Genomic DNA, 17332 nt, shown 5'->3' on the forward strand with positions numbered 1-17332 from the left:
CAAACCTTCAGTCTTATTTTCTTTGCATAATCAATGAAAACACACTGATCCAGCCATTAAATTAGAAACAAATATGACTAAAGGCATGACTGATGTTTTTCAAGTGCATTGTTAGTTTGCTGGTCTTTGTATGAATGTAAATAATGCATGTTATAGACGATAGAAAGTGGATGTGTACAACAGGTACTAAATGATCTGTTTGTCTACATCGCTTGCTCACCATTCTGTGATTTGAATTTTCCAAACTTGGTTAGCTTTGCAACATGATTGTGTGATTTAGCTGTAAATACAAAGCTGTACATGGTGAAAGAAATAAAGGCTGGCCTGCTGTATTTGCATGTCAGTAAGTTCAATTTGAATGTTTGAATTGTACACCAAACCATCAGTTTTATACTTTCTCTACAGAGAAAGAGAAAGAATGTGATGGAAGAGAGAGAGAGAGAGAGAGAGAGAGAGAGAGAGAGAGAGAGAGAGAGAGAGAGAAAAAATAGATTAGCAATTCCATTACGCAATAATAATCTTGCCGACAAACAAAAGGTTGGTTCCACAACATGTTCGCTGGCATGCAAAAATCAAAAATAAAGATCAAATTATACTTTAACAAAAGAAATTTATTGCTTTAAAAATACAAGGTAAATAATAATCAGCAGTAAAATTAGTAAAACAAATGTCATGATACATTAACAAAGGGCACACCTCTGCACATGGAAAAACAGTTTTCATGTTAACCCCTTTTCAGCATAGCATCATGGCACAGACACTGGCTTTCTTTCTTTCTTTATTTGGTGTTTAACGTCGTTTTCAACCGTTCAAGGTTATATCGCGATGGGGGAAGGGGGGATGGGATAGAGCCACTTGTCAATTGTTTCTTGTTCACAAAAGCACTAATCAAAAATTTGCTCCAGGGGCTTGCAACGTAGTACAATATATGACCTTACTGGGAGAATGCAAGTTTCCAGTACAAAGGACTTAACATTTCTTACATACTGCTTGACTAAAATCTTTACAAACATTGACTATATTCTATACAAGAAACACTTAACAAGGGTAAAAAGAGAAACTGAATCCGTTAGTCGCCTCCCCCTAACCCGCGGGGGGTAGACACTGGCTCAATTCAGGTAACATGGACAAACTTTTAAAAATACACTGTATTGATAATTACAACCACTCACACACCCAGAACAGCTTTTTCTGACACTAAAATCATGACTGGTCATAGTGGAGTTATGTAGAATATAACCTACACACAACCATAACATCCTTTTTTTAACGCTCACAACATTTTGAAACCAAGTCAAAAACATAGTGGCAAGGACTGGCATTTAAGTATCTCATTATGCAGTACAACGCAGCAGCAAATGGAAACGTATACACACACTCACTCGTATGCACTTACACTTCTCACTTCAGGAATGTTCACAGTAAATTATAATCTGAACAGTATGACTACTCAAAGAAGTATTTCATTCAAGAAAAAAATCCTTTGCTTAGTTTATTTTGAATGCACTACTCGCTCTTCTCACATTTTCTTATTAATGTTAGGCCAAAAAAAAAAATAGGTCTGTTTACGGTAACCCGACCGACCCTATTTTTTCGCGCGACCCTAGACTTTTTTTTGGGCATTTGGGGGAAAAAAAAAAAAAAAAAAATCTTTTGGGTTTTTTTGCTAAATAACGTAAAAATATGGTTTTTTGGAGAAAGAAAAAAAAAAAAAAAATCCCGACCTACCAACCCTATTTTTTGGGCCTATGTTACCGTAAACAGACCTATTTTTGTTGTTGGCCTTACGACTTGTTGCACCCAGCACCCTGCACCCCACTTCCCAGTCTCTTCCCCAGTCTAAACTCCTCTCCACACCACTCAATGGACCAACAAATCCTAGAAATAATCAGTCAACCAAAATATAAACATTCTTGATTCACAAACCTGATGTTTGATTCATTTTGGCATTTACAAAAAAGCTGCCACATAGAAATCAACAGAAGAAATGACACATTCACAGTAATCAACAGAAGAAATGACACATTCACAGTAATCACACACACAAAAGAAAAGTGTTAGCACAATACACAATGTATGAGTATACACACGGCTACAGTGAATACATCAATATTGATATTATATGTACGTTGTACAAATCAATCTCCGTATCTTTGGTTTGGTCATTCCTGATTGCCATTACGTATATCTAGCAGTTGATCAAAATCCTGTCGCAATTACCCCAAAACCCAAAGCTAAACAGCAGTGTCCTGTCCCTCTTCTCACAACAAGCAGAAAATATTGATTTCGACATTACTTTTACATGAGGAATTTATTATTCAGAAAAACCCCACATTTGTGTACAATACTGGTTTTTTTGGAGGTGAGGTAAGGGGGGGGGGGGGGTGTGTGTGTGATAGAAGGCTTTGATAAATATGGCACATCCTTTTCATGCGTAGGTACTTACTTCAATAATATATAACTGATTTCTGGATTTCATTTAACATGGCAAAAATCACAAAATCAAGACCATAAAAAATAAAAAATAAAAATATAGTACACGACAATGTCACCTTCAAATTTACATGAATAAATGCAAAGCTCTAATTCAATTAGCTACTGGGCATACAAAAAATACATTGAACCTACACATGATCAGATCTTAACAGTTGCCTACAATACCAATCAGCAGTGCACAAAAAGATGCAGCAATCAAGTTTTCTTTGGTTTCTTGGGATTCCTGGAACGACTCTTGGCCTTACACAGTGGACAGATAGGAGCGTTGCGGTGAATCTGCTGATGACAGGAGAGACACGCCTGCAAGACACAATAAGACACATTGCGGGTTACCTGAACATTGACAATGACGAAAGAAAGATTGTGTGTGTGTGTGTGCGCGCGCGCGTGCGTGTGTGTGCGTGTGTGTGTGTGCGCGCGCGCGTGCGTGTGTGTGCGTGTGTGTGACTATGTTTGAATTTATTCGGATTTAGTTCTCTTTCCTTGTTTGTATTGTGATTATGTAAGTGTAAAGCGCTCTGGGCTTGTCACCACGAGGTTTACGCGCTATATAAGTAATCGTTATTATTATTATTAATAAGGTTGAAGTTGAAGTCAATGTTTCAACTTCAGAGAGTCTGACTGCCAAATCATAAGAAAATGGCATAATCTAATTGTTTTAAGTTTTGAGAAAAACAAGAATTTGAAAAAGGCTTAAGTCATGGCTGTTTAGTTTTAGGCAACTCTATGCTGGTTTTTCATGTGACTTCTACAACCTTTTTTCACATGTTATGGAAGTGATTGGGAGCAATATAATGGACCATCTGTTGCAAAACTGCCTATGAATTATGTAATTGTGTGATGAAATTATAGCTAACTTTGCACACATTGATTTATGCAAAGATGCATTCTGTAATGTTATTTATCTGTAACATAACACATCAAGTCGGACCAAATCATATTTAACTTTACACTTACAGGCATGAATTTATGCTTTGAAAGACACATATTTTCGGAGGACATCTTTTTACGCTCTGTGAGGGTGAGCTAATTTGTCAGCTAGTGACACCTGAAGGTTACTTCTGCAATTGGCAATGGCATCATTCCAATTCTATAACTTTATAGGAATTAATTCTAAGACTGTGATGTTGATCGCTTCAACATCAGAAAAATAGAGAAAAAAACTCAGCACTGACACACTTCTATTTTTACAGCCGGGAGAATACAAGGATTTCTTAAATGGAAAATTTCCTAAATAAATTATCATTTAATTAATATACTTACCCGAATCACATTAGCATTGAGTCACCTGAGATGCTTATCACTGAAAAACGCTTACCCGGCTAAAGAATTTAAAGGGAAGCAACCCCATCACCAAAACGAAAGTGAAAGTAGCTTTGGTAATGGGCCAGTACACCGGGAGTTACCTCCCATACGGGTGTATGCCACGTCACTTCCTCTAGGAACACGTGCCTATTATCATACGGCTTTAAAAAATCTTAAAACCATAAGCGGGGCAGGTGGGAGGGAATACAGTATGTGATTCGGGTAAGTATATTAATTAAATGATAATTTATTTAGGAAATTTTCCATTTAATATCATATTCTTACTCCGAATCACATTAGCAGATAACATCAACAAGGCGGTGGGCTAGAAATGAATCAAAACTCACCATCAAGTTCTGGACAGGAACTGGCCTGCTGCTATGAGCGCTGGAAGGCCTCTGGAGCCATCCTGTCGAAGAGCTGTGACGTCCCGAAGATAAAAGTTTATGAAAACATCTTCGGAACGCCAATACGCAGTTGTCAGCACCTCCTCTAGACGTCTGGAGCGCAGAACTGCCAGAGAGGATGCCCACGCCCTCGTCTCATGGGCTCGGGCCGAGTCAAGTGGCAAGGAGGGCATAACCCCCCCCCTCTTTGTGCGCCTCCACTCATAAGCCTGCTTGATGAGCGAGGACACCCACCGGGCCAACGTTACCTTCGACAAATCTTTCTCGCGCCTAGTAAGGAGAGAGATAAACAACAACTTCTGAGAACTAGACCGAATCGGCTGAGTCCGGGCTAAGTACAGACGAAGTGCCCTCACAGGGCAATTGACCGAATCGGGGTCACCCGGGGCCAACGCGCTGGTCAGAGCCTTAACTCTAACCAGCGGAGAGGCCTGCCCCGGAGACTGATTCTTGGCCAGGAAATCAGGCCGGAAACGCAAAGATGCGGAACCGTCCGGCTCAAAGGAGATATCTCCAGGCTGACCCGACAGGGCGTGGACCTCGCTACCCCGTCGGGCCGTAGCCAACAAAAGGAGAAACAGCGCTTTGCGAGTGACATTGAACAGACTGGCCTCGCTTAAAGGCTCAAAATCCGCAGAACGAAGGAATTCCAGGATTAAAAACAAGTCCCACTTGGGAGCGGGCAAACGAGCTTTAGCTTCCTTAAGAGCAGCCCCTTTAATGACTGCAGCTATAACGCCCCCGACTCGAACAGAACGACCAATCTGCTGAAGAGTCGCCGAGATAGCGGAGCGCCGGACCCTCAACGAGGAGACTGAGGCGCCCTGTGAAGACATGAAAGAGAGGTGGTTAGCGACCTGAATAGAGCGCGGAGCCACCGAACTCACCCCTCTAGCTGAACACCAGGCAGTCCATGCCTTCCAGTGGGAAGCATAAACTGAAGAGGTGGACGCTCTATGCGAGCGAGCCACCAAGTCCAGAGTCAAAGACGACGCCCCAGAGCGCTTCAGCGAGTCCCGAACAACTTCCACACGTGAAGCTTCAGAAGACTGGGCTCCTCGTGTGGAATGCCTGTTCGGGGCTGCACTAGTTCCCCTCGCACGAGTGCGAGAGGAATGGGGGGCCCTTGGGCAAGCCGAAGAAGATCTGGAAACCAGACCTGCGACGGCCACAGAGGAGCGACCAGAAGAAGAAGGGCCGGCTCCTCGATCTCCGCTTTCCGAATTACTCGGCTGAGTAACGGAAAGGGAGGAGTCTGAAGATCTGTATGTGCCCCCCAACCCTCCCTGGACGCATCTGTAAAGAGGTCCAGGTCGGGGAGGGGCACGACGATCGGAACACCTCTGCAGACCCACTCCGTGTGCAACCACGGAAGGGTCGCAGACTGGAACCATCCCTGCAAAGGGATGAGGGCGTCCCAGTCCACCAGAGGAGAGTCCACAAACGGCTTCAGCGCGAACTGAAGCGGACATTTGTGGACCCGGCCCAGTGAAACCAGAAGAGCCATAGACTCCATCTGCCCCAAGATGGAGGCGAGCGAGCGGATGGAAGCCATCAGGAGAGGTAAAGTGGAGCGAATCTGAGCTTGGAGCTTGTCCACCCTTCTCTGAGAAGGCTGGACAGTCCAAGCGACCGTGTCGAAAGACATCCCCAGATAAGTGAATGTCTGTGACGGGGTCAGCTCCGACTTTACCCGGTTGATCGAGAACCCCAACCAGTTGGATTCTCGAAGAACCGTCAGGGTATCCTGCGAACAGCCGCTCTGGGACTGGTTCATGATGAGCCAGTCGTCCAGATAAGCCCGCAGACGGATACCCTGGGACCTCACCAGTGCACAGACCTGTCTTACCACCATGGTGAAAATCCACGGTGCGAGAGACAGCCCGAAAGGGAGTGCGCGAAACTGGTAGATCTGATCTCCCCACCGGAAACGAAGCCATTTCCGGTCGGTCGGATGCATAAGAATGTGAAAGTATGCGTCCGTGAGATCGATCGAGGTCACCCAGTCTCCTGGGCGGAGAGAGTCTCGGACAGAGGCTGGCGTCTCCATCTTGAATTTTATCTCCCTCAAGAAAGTATTGAGGAGAGATAAATCCAACACGGGACGCCATCCTCCTGATGCTTTGGGAACAGCGACCAGACGCCCGTAAAATCCCAGGGAGCTGTGGACCCGAACTCTCTCCACCGCGCCCTTCTGCTCCAGGGAGGCAATTTCCGACTGCAAGACGGAACGTGCTTCCTGCGAGAAGGGGGGCTTGAACCGCGGAGGCACTCGGGTAAGAGGCGCCTTTTCCTCCCGCCAGAGTAGACGGAAGCCCGAACTCACCACTCCCACAATCCATTGGCTGTCTACTACCGACATCCAACGAGAAAGTGCCCGGGAGGGGCCTCCCGCCATCACCAAGGTGGAGGGCGGGAGGGAGGTGAGATCGGGAGCGCTTCATTGGGGGTGTGGCTTACTTCCAGAGCCGCCACGCCCCCTCCCCGATGCCGTCCTCTTCTTCCCACCACGAGCGGCCGGCGAAGCCTGCCGCTTCTGAGCTGGCTTGGGGTTAGACGATGTCTGAGCCTGCTTCTGTTTAGAAGGCTGAGACTGTTTCACCCCCTTCAGAGTGTAGTCAAGGAACTGACTGTCCTTGTTTGACTGAATCTCCTTCTGTCTGGCATCCAGTGCCAGCGGACAGAAGAGAGACTCCTCTGAGACCGGGGAGACTCTCAAGGTCTCCCTAGTAGCCAGCTCCGTGAATTGGGACTGCGAGAGGAAGAGATCCCTCCTGCAGAGTACCGCTTGGGTGTACTGCAGGGAGGAAAGACGCAATTGTTCCTCATTGACCTTGGCCAATGCGGTCAAAAGCGCAGAGACATCGTCCGCATTCTGTTCTTCACTGAGAGTGAAAGGAACTAGCGAATCGGTCAATGCCCGAGACAGAGCCCGAACGAGAGTCTCCGCAATGGAGGACAGTTCGATCTGCCGACGTCCAACCTCCTCAGCAGAGAGGAGGGAAGCCTCGGAAACCGGCAAAACCGAATCACGCTTGATCGGTTTAGCCAGAAGAGGCAGCAATTCCCGGGAAACCGGAAGGGTAGCCCTAGGGAGTGCAAAAGACGCCAGCCAATTCTGGCTCTGATTGGGCATGCCAAGCTTCCTATTGGCCGTAGGCACGAAGGAAGAGGCTTGGGCAGCTGAAGCCACCCACTGCTGAGCTGATTCCGGAACTGGACCAAAAGGAAGCAGTAACGGAACAGGCACTGGCCGAATACCACTCCCCGCATGTGCTGGACGAACCAGTGAATGCGAAAGTTGGTAAGCCACTGACGGAGACTCGGCGAACCGGAAGGAAGAAACATCCTCCTGTGCCGGCCGGAAGTCCGCCATGGCAGAAGGAACGAATGATGCGGAAGAGTCCGCAGCCACCACCCCTTCAGGAAAATAACGAGACGTTACTTCCGCCGCGACGTCAAGAACAGACTTGAGCTTCGACGGAAACACGCCCCGCGACTCCTCGCTGACCACTGATGGAGCATCAGAATAGTCACACGTGGAACCATGACCGAAGTCACCAGTTCCGGAAGCAGAAGCATGCCCTGGCAAACCGGAAACCGGAAAAGCCTGAGCACTAACGTCATCCTGCCGCCCAAAACCCTGTGAAGGTAAAGGGTAAGCAGGACGACCATCCGCAAAAACCGGAGCTGGATGAGCTGACGTCACTCCCCCGACTGAGTGGAGTGATGCCTGCTCAAGCCTAGGCGCTTGAAAGCCGGAAGGCGCACGCTGTAATCCACTATCTGGTATCCGGAAGGAACCACCAGAAGAGGAAGAAGCGTTTCCGGCCGAAACCGGAAGTGTAGTCAACGGAACCGCAAAATGCGGAAGTGAAGACTGCACTGGTTGACTTCGCGATCCGGAAGGACCGGAAGTCAGTGAATACTCCATCCTGCCGCGACCGCCGTAGCGTGCCGGAGCGGACGGATCATCACTTCCGGCAAGTGCCGGAAATGCGGCAGTCGAAACCGACTGCCGCCGCTGTTCGAACAAGTCCGGGGCCTCGTAGGTTATCGCCGGAAATGAAAGATCAGCAAGGTATCGGTCGTGACCCGATGCGAAAGAGCTGTCCCCCGAAGGAGAACGTCCAGGCGCCTCACGAGGGCTATCGGACCAGCTCTGCTTACCAACCGACGCTGAAGAGGGAGGACGCTGCTCCAAGCCGGAAGTGGAGGACAAAGACACGGAAGCCAATGCCCGGACGTCACTGCCAGATGCCGGAAACGCCGAACTGCTGGCGACGGAACGCTGAAATTCTGCCTGCACCAAGCTGCGGATTTCTGGAACCAGTGACTTTAACAGAGAGGAAACCAACGCACCTTGTCCAGGTGCTAACAAAGAAGACGAAGTCTCCGATGTAGAGACAGGTGCAGAAGTAACAGTAGCGCTAGGCGCCGCAAAAGAAGCAGAAGTAGTAACAGCGCTAGGCGCCGAAATTGGTACAGCCAACAAAGTGTTACGCTCTTGGTCTGTAACAAGTAACGTTGCTTTGGAAGAGGAAGACTTAGCCTTAATTTTCCCCTTGGGGTCCGACTTGCCACGGCGCTTGTCTGAATCAGACATGTTGACAACAACACGTGGCAACGCGAAAAAATTTACTGAAACATAAGTCTAAACGACTGGAAAATTCAGTAAACACACGCACTAATGCGTTAACAAAATACTATAGCTAAACTTGCCCCACAAGCAGAGGCACGGAGAGCTACAAACAAAGTCACACGAGCTAGAAAACTAACTCACACAACAAAATGGCGACACGCAAGACACTGACACAAACGTCAACAACACGTGGCAAAGTAAAAAGATTTACTGAAACGTAAGTCAAAACGACTGAAAACACAGTAAACACACACGCTTACGCGTCAACAAAATACTAAAGCTACACTTGCCCAAACAGAAAGAGGGCACGCAGAGCTACTAGCAAAGTCACACGAGTTAGCTAACTAACTCACACAACAAAATGGCGAAACACGCAAGTCACTGACACACAAGTCCGTAAAAAACGGACAACGTACAGTAACGAAACAGCGCAAACAACCAACAACAAACGGGAACGAGCTCACCAAACTGTAGGCAAGGCGAGCAGACAAGCTGGGTAACGTGGCCGGCGGGTGTCACTCAAACACACAAGGTCAGCCACAGAGCGTCAAAAAGTGAACCGTCCTCTCCGAGGTGAAAAAGACGTATGATAATAGGCACGTGTTCCTAGAGGAAGTGACGTGGCATACACCCGTATGGGAGGTAACTCCCGGTGTACTGGCCCATTACCAAAGCTACTTTCACTTTCGTTTTGGTGATGGGGTTGCTTCCCTTTAAATTCTTTAGCCGGGTAAGCGTTTTTCAGTGATAAGCATCTCAGGTGACTCAATGCTAATGTGATTCGGAGTAAGAATATGATATTAAATGTAGCATAAACAGTGGAAAAAAAAAGAGGTGAATCTCCATCAAAAGATCTGATAACCAAAGGGAAGTAAGCGCTCTAAATGCAATCGACTTGTGTAATACAGTAAGTGAGAGTTATTCGGAACCATTCTCCTGGCACCTGAGAGAATAACAAGCATTGAAATGAACAAGCGACTTTCATTATCAAAAGAGTGAAATACACATGCCTTCATGGGTGGTGGTTGCTGCCTGAAGCCAGCGCGTTGTTCGGGTTGCTTTCCACGCGCCATTTGGTGGACCTGCTCGGCCGCTGCTGCTGCCTCCACCAATGTCTGGGGAATGGGGATTGGCTGAGCTTCTTGCGGCCACTCTGGTAGCGGTCGTTTCTCCATGAACCTGGAGGGTGAAAAAAAGTCACATAAAATTAAAAACAAATAGACTGCTAACATTCAAAAATTCAGAATCAAAAACAAGAATGGTTGGTTATTGGAACGTTTAATTGTTGACAAAACAAACGTTACATTTACAGTACGTCGAACCAGTGGTCTTTTAAATAGACATACACGTGTTTATCATAAGTGTTTGTCTGTCTTCTTGAGACACCACTGGGTCAACGTTCTGTAAATGTAATATTTTATTTTGTCAAAAGTCACACAGTTTTAACTGCAACCACTGAAGGTGGGCTTTTGCATCTTCAAAGAGTTCAACCTGGAAAATATTAATTTGATTATTACTGAATTAGTTTTTGCTGCTGTGTATTAATAAGCACTATGAGTAGGATAGAGGTCTAGAAACAAGGAAAAGATAAGCACGCATCTTGTCCACATTTCATCTCTCAGCCTCACATTTACAATGCAATCCTGTTCCAAGACCTCGACATTTTTTGAGAAAATCAGGTCTTAAAATTAAATGGAAGGGAGCCTCAAAAATAAATGGAGGTAAATTAACAGAGCCAATAACAGAACATCCGAAAACAATATCTTAAAATTAAATGGAAGGGAGCCTCAAATATAAATGGAGGTAAATTAACAGAGCCAATAACAGAACATCCGAAAACAATATCTTAAAATTAAATGGAAGGGAGCCTCAAAAATAAATGGAGGTAAATTAACAGAGCCAATAACAGAACATCCGAAAACAATATCTTAAAATTGGAGGCAGGAGGCTTCTTAAAAACCAAAAGGAGGGGGCATCTATTGTATGCCGTAAATAAGCATGCGTCTTGCCTGGATTTCTTCTTTTGAGCCTCAAAGCCATACCATTCGCATGTTTCTGTTTTTGACAGACTTGCGTCTATAGCTTCCCCAAGACACCATACACACTCACTCAGGCCTCAGCTTTTCATCCTCCTCCTGCAGGTCAGTGAGGGGGTGCAGCCCCATCACCGTTCGCATCTGGTCCACATCGTCCTTCAGCGGCCGGTACTCTTCGTACAGCTTTTTGGCCGACTCTGTAGCTCGAGCCTTCTCCTCTTCTGCCTGTTTGATTGTTGCTTCCATCTGAAAACACACACCGACAAGATATTCATTCTAGCAATAAATTAAATATGTGTACGATTACAAGGCACTAAAAATTACTCCTGACACCATAGAGTGAGAACAGAAATTATGACTTTAATGTCGTTATTTGCCACCTCTGTTTTCAACTTTTTAATATGAAACTTCAATCAATCAATGAGGCTTATATCGCGCATATTCCGTGGGTACAGTTCTAGGCGCTCTGCAGTGATGCCGTGTGAGATGAAATTTTATACGGCCAGTAATTGCAGCCATTTCGGCGCATATTTACCTTTCACGGCCTATTATTCCAAGTCACACGGGTATAGGTAGACAATTATTAACTGTGCCTAAGCAATTTTGCCAGGAAAGACCCTTTTGTCAATCGTGGGATCTTTAACGTGCACACCCAATGTAGTGTACACGGGGGGGGAGCTCGGACACCGAAGAGAGTCTGCACACAAAGTTGACTCTGAAATAAATTTCCGCCGAACCTGGGATCGAACTCACGCTGACAGCGGCCAACTGAATACAAATCCAGCGCGCTACCAACTGAGCTATATCCCCGCTTAGTGTGTTAAAGGGGGCTATAATACATTGTACTATTTTTACTAATAAACACAAAACTAAAGTATTCACATGAAAACTGTTCCTTTGTTTTACCTTTTATATATATCTGGACTATATGTTTCATTGCTTGGCTGACTGAACCATTTTATTTATCACAGCAGCCAGATAGTCCTTACAACATTATTCGGTAAAGCACTGGTCCCATAATTCGCAAATCTGCCCCCACCCAACGCCTAAACCAGATCAATTTTCACTTATTTTAACAGACGCACTATGATGTATACACCTCCGACTCACAAATAACTTTACAGTGGAACACCCAGATTTTTTGAGATGTAAAATGGGGGTTCCACCATAAATCAATTGGTTTTATGCATCGATCCTTACAAGAACATTACCTGATTAATGTCTGCATGGATGAGTCTCAGCTCTTCCACATGGGCCATTTTCTCCTGCAGAAGAAGCTCAAGCTCCTGTCGATACTCCTCCAAGTTCCTCTCCTCCATGTTGCGAACATCCACCTCCTGGTGCAGGCGGGAACGCACCTTCTCCAGGCATAGTGAGCGGCTCCTTATAAACACATACAGTACCAGTGTTGTAATGATCGATGTACCACCACCAGTACCAGCCATAAAGACTTTAAAATGTAACTTTTGGGTAATCTTGAACTTTAGTGTGTTAAATTCATAGCTCAGAATTCAGAGGCATTTAAGCCTCCAAATTTGCAGAACCTGCACTTGTAACAATGTAAGCATAAGAAATCATTTTAGATCCCTTTGAAGTCATGGAATGAACTCTGATGAACTGTACGAATGCATTTCGTTTACATGCATCAAAGAAGGAATTATTCGTATGACTATGACATGAGCGGACTGGGGAGACAACACTATCATGTAAATGATGTCCCTTGGTTGACAACGTACGCCATTTTTGCGGCATTATCGTCGATCAAACAACCAAATTAATTAATTATGCTTAAGTTTGGAGCTCAATCCGTCAATTAATTTCACGACAAATAATCTTTGGCTTGATTAGTCTCAAAAATAAGTAAAGAATGCCACTGTCACTGAATTCTGAGCTATGAATTTAACACACTAAAGTTCAAGATTACCAACTTTTGTAAGTTTTAACTTCTAAATTTGTCTTCCACATGGCACATACAAATTTCAGAATCCAGGTTTCCCAATTGCTTCGTTTCCGGCCGATTTATGTGGAGCACGCGTGATGCGCACAAAAAATATTGGCGGTCTAGAAGTGTTGTCTGCGCAATGATCGCGGCGGCTTTCTTGACCGCCAAGGACGACCGCGCACGTTGTGAGACGTCATTCGTTAGACCTCAATACATGTAATTAATTAAAATTAAATTAAAGTTTCATCTCCTCAAACTTCAAAGTGGAAGAGATTAACTTCACTGTTAATGCTATCATCTCATGTCAAAGCACTGCGCAAATTAAACAGGCAATATGCTGAGCACCTCCAGATAGGGAGCAGTTACAAGTATGATCGAATCAATCACGACACTACGACAGTCTTGAAAGTTTAAGTTGAACAAAGCACATTCCAAAAACCTAGAATTTACTTTCCTGCAAACAACGCGGGCGTTACACCAACGAAAGTAAAAGCCAGCAAATTACATAGGTCATAAATGAAACTGATAAAGCAACGTAGTAGTGGAGCTCAGTTTCTTCTCACCGGACGTCTTTCAATTTTTCAAGCTTATTCAAGACATCGAAATCCCTTTCGTCCACCATTTTGTTTAGTTTACGCTAGTGACGTCCCTTGACAAGTGATCAGAGTGACGTCCCTTGTCACCATTCCCGCCATCATTGGTTGCCACAGAATCTGCACTCTGCGTTCCTCTGATGATCATGGCGCTCCAGCCGAAACAAGATTTATCAATCGGTTTGTGATATGACAGATTTGCAAACTACAACAACGATAAAAGTGACTTGCATTAAATATAACTCAATAATTACACTGGAAGAATTTACAACGCGAAAGTTTTATCAAGTGGCAAGTGCTAGTTTACTAGTCTATAGTCATAATAATGGAACCATACACATTTTGACCGTCTGAGTCTCTTCATTTCAGCAGTATAATCATTAAGTCAGTGACATACTCGAATGAGTCTTTAAATACCTTAAATATCTGCTCTGAAATGACAGAAATGACACTGACCTCACAGAACTAGATAAATCTCTACAAAAGATCAACACAAGCAAGAAACAAAAACACACAGTCCTGACTGGCGACTTTAATTGCCCAGACATTGACTGGAACTCAGGTACAGTACCACCAAGTGCCCCTGACCGACAAGCCCAACAGACACTTGTAGACCTCACATCATCAGCCGCACTCACCCAGGTCCATCATGACAACACCAGAGAAGACAGTCTGCTTGACCTAGTCTTCACCTCAAACCCAACCCTCACCCGAAACTCCCAGTCCATCCCAGGCATATCTGACCATGAATGTATCATCACCGACCTTGACACCCATCCCCAACGAGTGAGACAGAAACCAAGAAGATCCTATCTGTACTCCAAAGCTGACTGGGCCGAAATGAACAGTGTGCTTGACCGCACCGCAGAGGAGCTGAAACAACTGGCCTCTGAAAACGCTGACATCGAAACACTCTGGATGACTTTTAAGAACTCAGTCACGTCAGCTGTGCAGAAGCACGTCCCCTCCACCCTACGAAGGAAAAACAACAGCCTACCCTGGATCAACAGGAAGATAAAGAAACTCCTAAAGAAGAAACGGAGACTGTACAAACAAGCCAAACGGACCAGACACTGGGACAACTACAACTTCTTCAAGAAAGAATGTAGACGTGAAATACGCCGCGCCGAATGGGAGTACTTGAACAGTGTAATAACTGAAGGGATGAAGGGAAACAACACCAAACCCTTTTGGCGCTATGTGAAAGCCCGTCGCCAGGACAACGTAGGAGTGGCACCACTACAAAACGGAAGCACCCTATACAGTGACAGCATCTCCAAAGCCAAGATCCTCCTAAACCAGTTCCAGTCTGTCTTTACCCGAAACGACGGCTCACCACCCCCCCAGATGAAAGGCCAGCCCTATCCCAGTCTAAATGAACTCTTGATTAGTGAAAACGGAGTGGCAAAACTCTTAAGAAACCTGAACCCCTCCAAAGCCCCTGGCCCCGACAACATACCCAACACAGTACTAAAGATATGTGCAGATTCCATTGCCCCATCCCTCACCCTGATCTTCAATCTTTCAGTCAGCACAGGCCAAGTCCCATCTGACTGGCGCTCAGCGAACATCTCTTCCGTGTTCAAGAAAGGCGACAAGAACAAAGCAGAAAACTACCGCCCCGTGTCCCTAACCTCGGTAGCCTGTAAGTTGCTGGAACACATCATCTGCCGCCACCTACACACTCACCTTGAGAAACACAACATCCTTACCAGCAGAAACCATGGATTTAGAACCGGACACTCCTGCGAGACCCAACTGCTTACCACTATGCAAGACCTCCTCCACTCAAACGACCAGGGAAGGCAAACTGACATTGCCATTTTGGACTTCAGTAAGGCCTTCGACACAGTCCCCCACCACAAGCTGCTCGGCAAGCTGGACCACTACGGTGTCCGTGGACCCATCCACACCTGGCTCTCCAATTTCCTGACAAAGCGGAAGATGAAGGTGGTGCTGGAAGGAGAAGCAAGCGACGAAGTCCCAGTCATTTCGGGAGTCCCACAGGGAACGGTCCTTGGACCTCTTCTCTTCCTTGTGCACATAAACGACCTCCCCGATCAAGTGAAGGCAAACGTACGACTCTTCGCAGACGACTGCCTACTCTACCGTGACATACGCTCATTCCAGGACCACATCGAACTTCAAAAAGACCTTAAGAACCTAGAGTGCTGGGCAGAACAATGGGGCATGAGATTCAACGCGCAGAAATGCTACATCTTATCCACCAAACCCAAATCCCAGTACTTCTACACACTGGACAATACCATCCTTAAACACGTCAGCCAGAGTACCTATCTCGGCATCCAAATATCCTCCGACCTGAAATGGTCACCCCACATCTGCAACATCTGCAACAAGGCAGGGTCCGTCCTCGGATTCCTACGAAGAAACCTGCACAACTGCCCGCAAGAGTGCAGACGCATGGCGTACGTCACTCTTGTCCGATCGACCCTTGAGTATGGGGCAGTTGTGTGGGACCCTTATCTAAAACAGGACATCGACAAAATCGAGAAGGTACAGCACAAGGCAGCCAGATTCATCTGCAAAGACTACAGATCCAGAGAACCTGGCTGCATCACAGCAATGCTACAGCGACTAAACCTACCCACACTTGCAGATCGGCGCAAACAACTCCGCCTGACAATGCTATATAAAATAACGGGAGGACAAGTACCAGCTATACCCCCAGAAAGTTTCCTCACCCCCGCAGATAAGACCAAGCGGAAAATTATATCAACAAAGTTTTACGGGTGCACATCAGAAAACCCCGTTGAGAAGCGAGTCTACAACAACTCGAGACCCTTCAAAATTCCGGATAGCCGATCTGAACCGTATAGAAACTCTTTTTTTGTCAGGACGCCGACTGAATGGAACCGCCTACAAGACTCCGTGGTACATTCAGCAACTGCCAACACATTTACATCAGGTGTTGGCAGGGCCCCACCACCATAGGCGCACCGCCAGGTGTTTTTATCCTGCTTTTAAACACTGCCCAAATTCCAGCAGTTGACACCACCAACCTGGAAGGGCATGCATGTATAGAAAGTTTTTAAACTCCGTCACGCTGCGCTCTCTCGCCCATTGCGACGACAGCCATTATTGGCTACTGCAATGTACTACATCCAGATCCAGATCCAGCTCTCAGAAACATATGCATCAATGTGTGCGTTAGCCACAAATTCTGATATTTTGAATGATTTGTATTGAATTTTGTACCAAGATAAAGCATTTTAATAAAATTACTATTTGATATTTTACACAGTGGCCAGGTTACTTTTAAAGGTTTTTTTGTGGTTTATTTTTGTGTGTGGGATGCATTCTTGACTTTTAGAGCTGTATGTAATTTTAGTTTGCAAAAGACCAAGCGCATGAATCGACCCTGTCCTGTTTTTCATGTGATTTTTCTGTTGCAGATGCCATCCAAGACAGTGGATTTATCACTTTCCACAGAGGATTACCTGAGGTTCCTGGTCTTTTTTTTTTAATTTCTGTTTTCTTTTTTTCAGAGAGTGTGTGGGGTTACAGTAAAAAAAAAAAAATATTGTGAGAATAATACTAAATACTAAAGAAGCATTCAAATTCAAAGCTGTACTGTTGCTGAGGTTAATTTTGCTTGTAAAATGTTCTTTTCTAGCAAAGTTCACATACCCCTTATTCTTTATCAGAAGATATCAAATTGCTCATGTGAGAATGTTAAGTAATTGCTTTCTATTGTTTTTTCACACCAATGAATGCTCTTTCCTCTGTCTGCTTCCTTTTCTGTTGATTGAAAACATTGTCCTGCTAACACTCACCTACATACATCAATCAATCAATCAATATGAGGCTTATATCGCGCGTATTCCGTGGGTACAGTTCTAAGCGCAGGGATTTTTTTATTTTTTTAAAATTTGTGTGTGTGTTGTGTT

The 17332-nt window shown here is 45.4% G+C and overlaps 2 protein-coding genes across 2 annotated transcripts in view; one reads left to right on the forward strand and one right to left on the reverse strand.

Annotated features, from left to right (window-relative positions):
* Positions 1 to 590: 590 nt before the first annotated feature.
* Positions 591 to 13479, reverse strand: LOC138963251 (zinc finger C4H2 domain-containing protein-like). The gene is made up of 5 exons (XM_070335315.1): positions 13392 to 13479; positions 12098 to 12269; positions 10960 to 11132; positions 9861 to 10029; positions 591 to 2796 (listed from the first exon to the last, which is right to left on the reverse strand). Exons 1-5 carry the CDS (start codon positions 13448 to 13450, stop codon positions 2692 to 2694), a joined length of 678 nt encoding a protein of 225 aa, XP_070191416.1. The 5' UTR covers positions 13451 to 13479; the 3' UTR covers positions 591 to 2691.
* A 39-nt stretch (positions 13480 to 13518) lies between these two features.
* The window catches only part of LOC138963252 (DNA mismatch repair protein Msh2-like), a 44712-nt gene continuing 40898 nt past the window's right edge, over positions 13519 to 17332 (forward strand). Inside the window, exons 1-2 of the mRNA XM_070335316.1 lie at positions 13519 to 13601; positions 16838 to 16887. Coding sequence (XP_070191417.1) covers positions 13562 to 13601; positions 16838 to 16887 — 90 coding nt within the window. The 5' untranslated portion in view covers positions 13519 to 13561. The remainder of the gene's footprint in view (positions 13602 to 16837; positions 16888 to 17332) is intronic.

This window comes from Littorina saxatilis, linkage group LG3, assembly GCF_037325665.1.
Source record: "Littorina saxatilis isolate snail1 linkage group LG3, US_GU_Lsax_2.0, whole genome shotgun sequence".
NCBI lineage: Eukaryota > Metazoa > Mollusca > Gastropoda > Littorinimorpha > Littorinidae > Littorina > Littorina saxatilis.

Bases quoted from the DNA above. Each gene is read 5' to 3' on its own strand.
- LOC138963251 (XM_070335315.1), bottom strand. From the start codon at position 13,450: ATGGTGGACGAAAGGGATTTCGATGTCTTGAATAAGCTTGAAAAATTG. The intron at 12,270-13,391 runs GTGAGAAGAAAC...TGTGTTTATAAG, and splicing joins GAAAAATTGAAAGACGTCCG to GAGCCGCTCACTATGCCTGG. The intron at 11,133-12,097 runs GTAATGTTCTTG...GTGTGTTTTCAG, and splicing joins TCCATGCAGACATTAATCAG to ATGGAAGCAACAATCAAACA.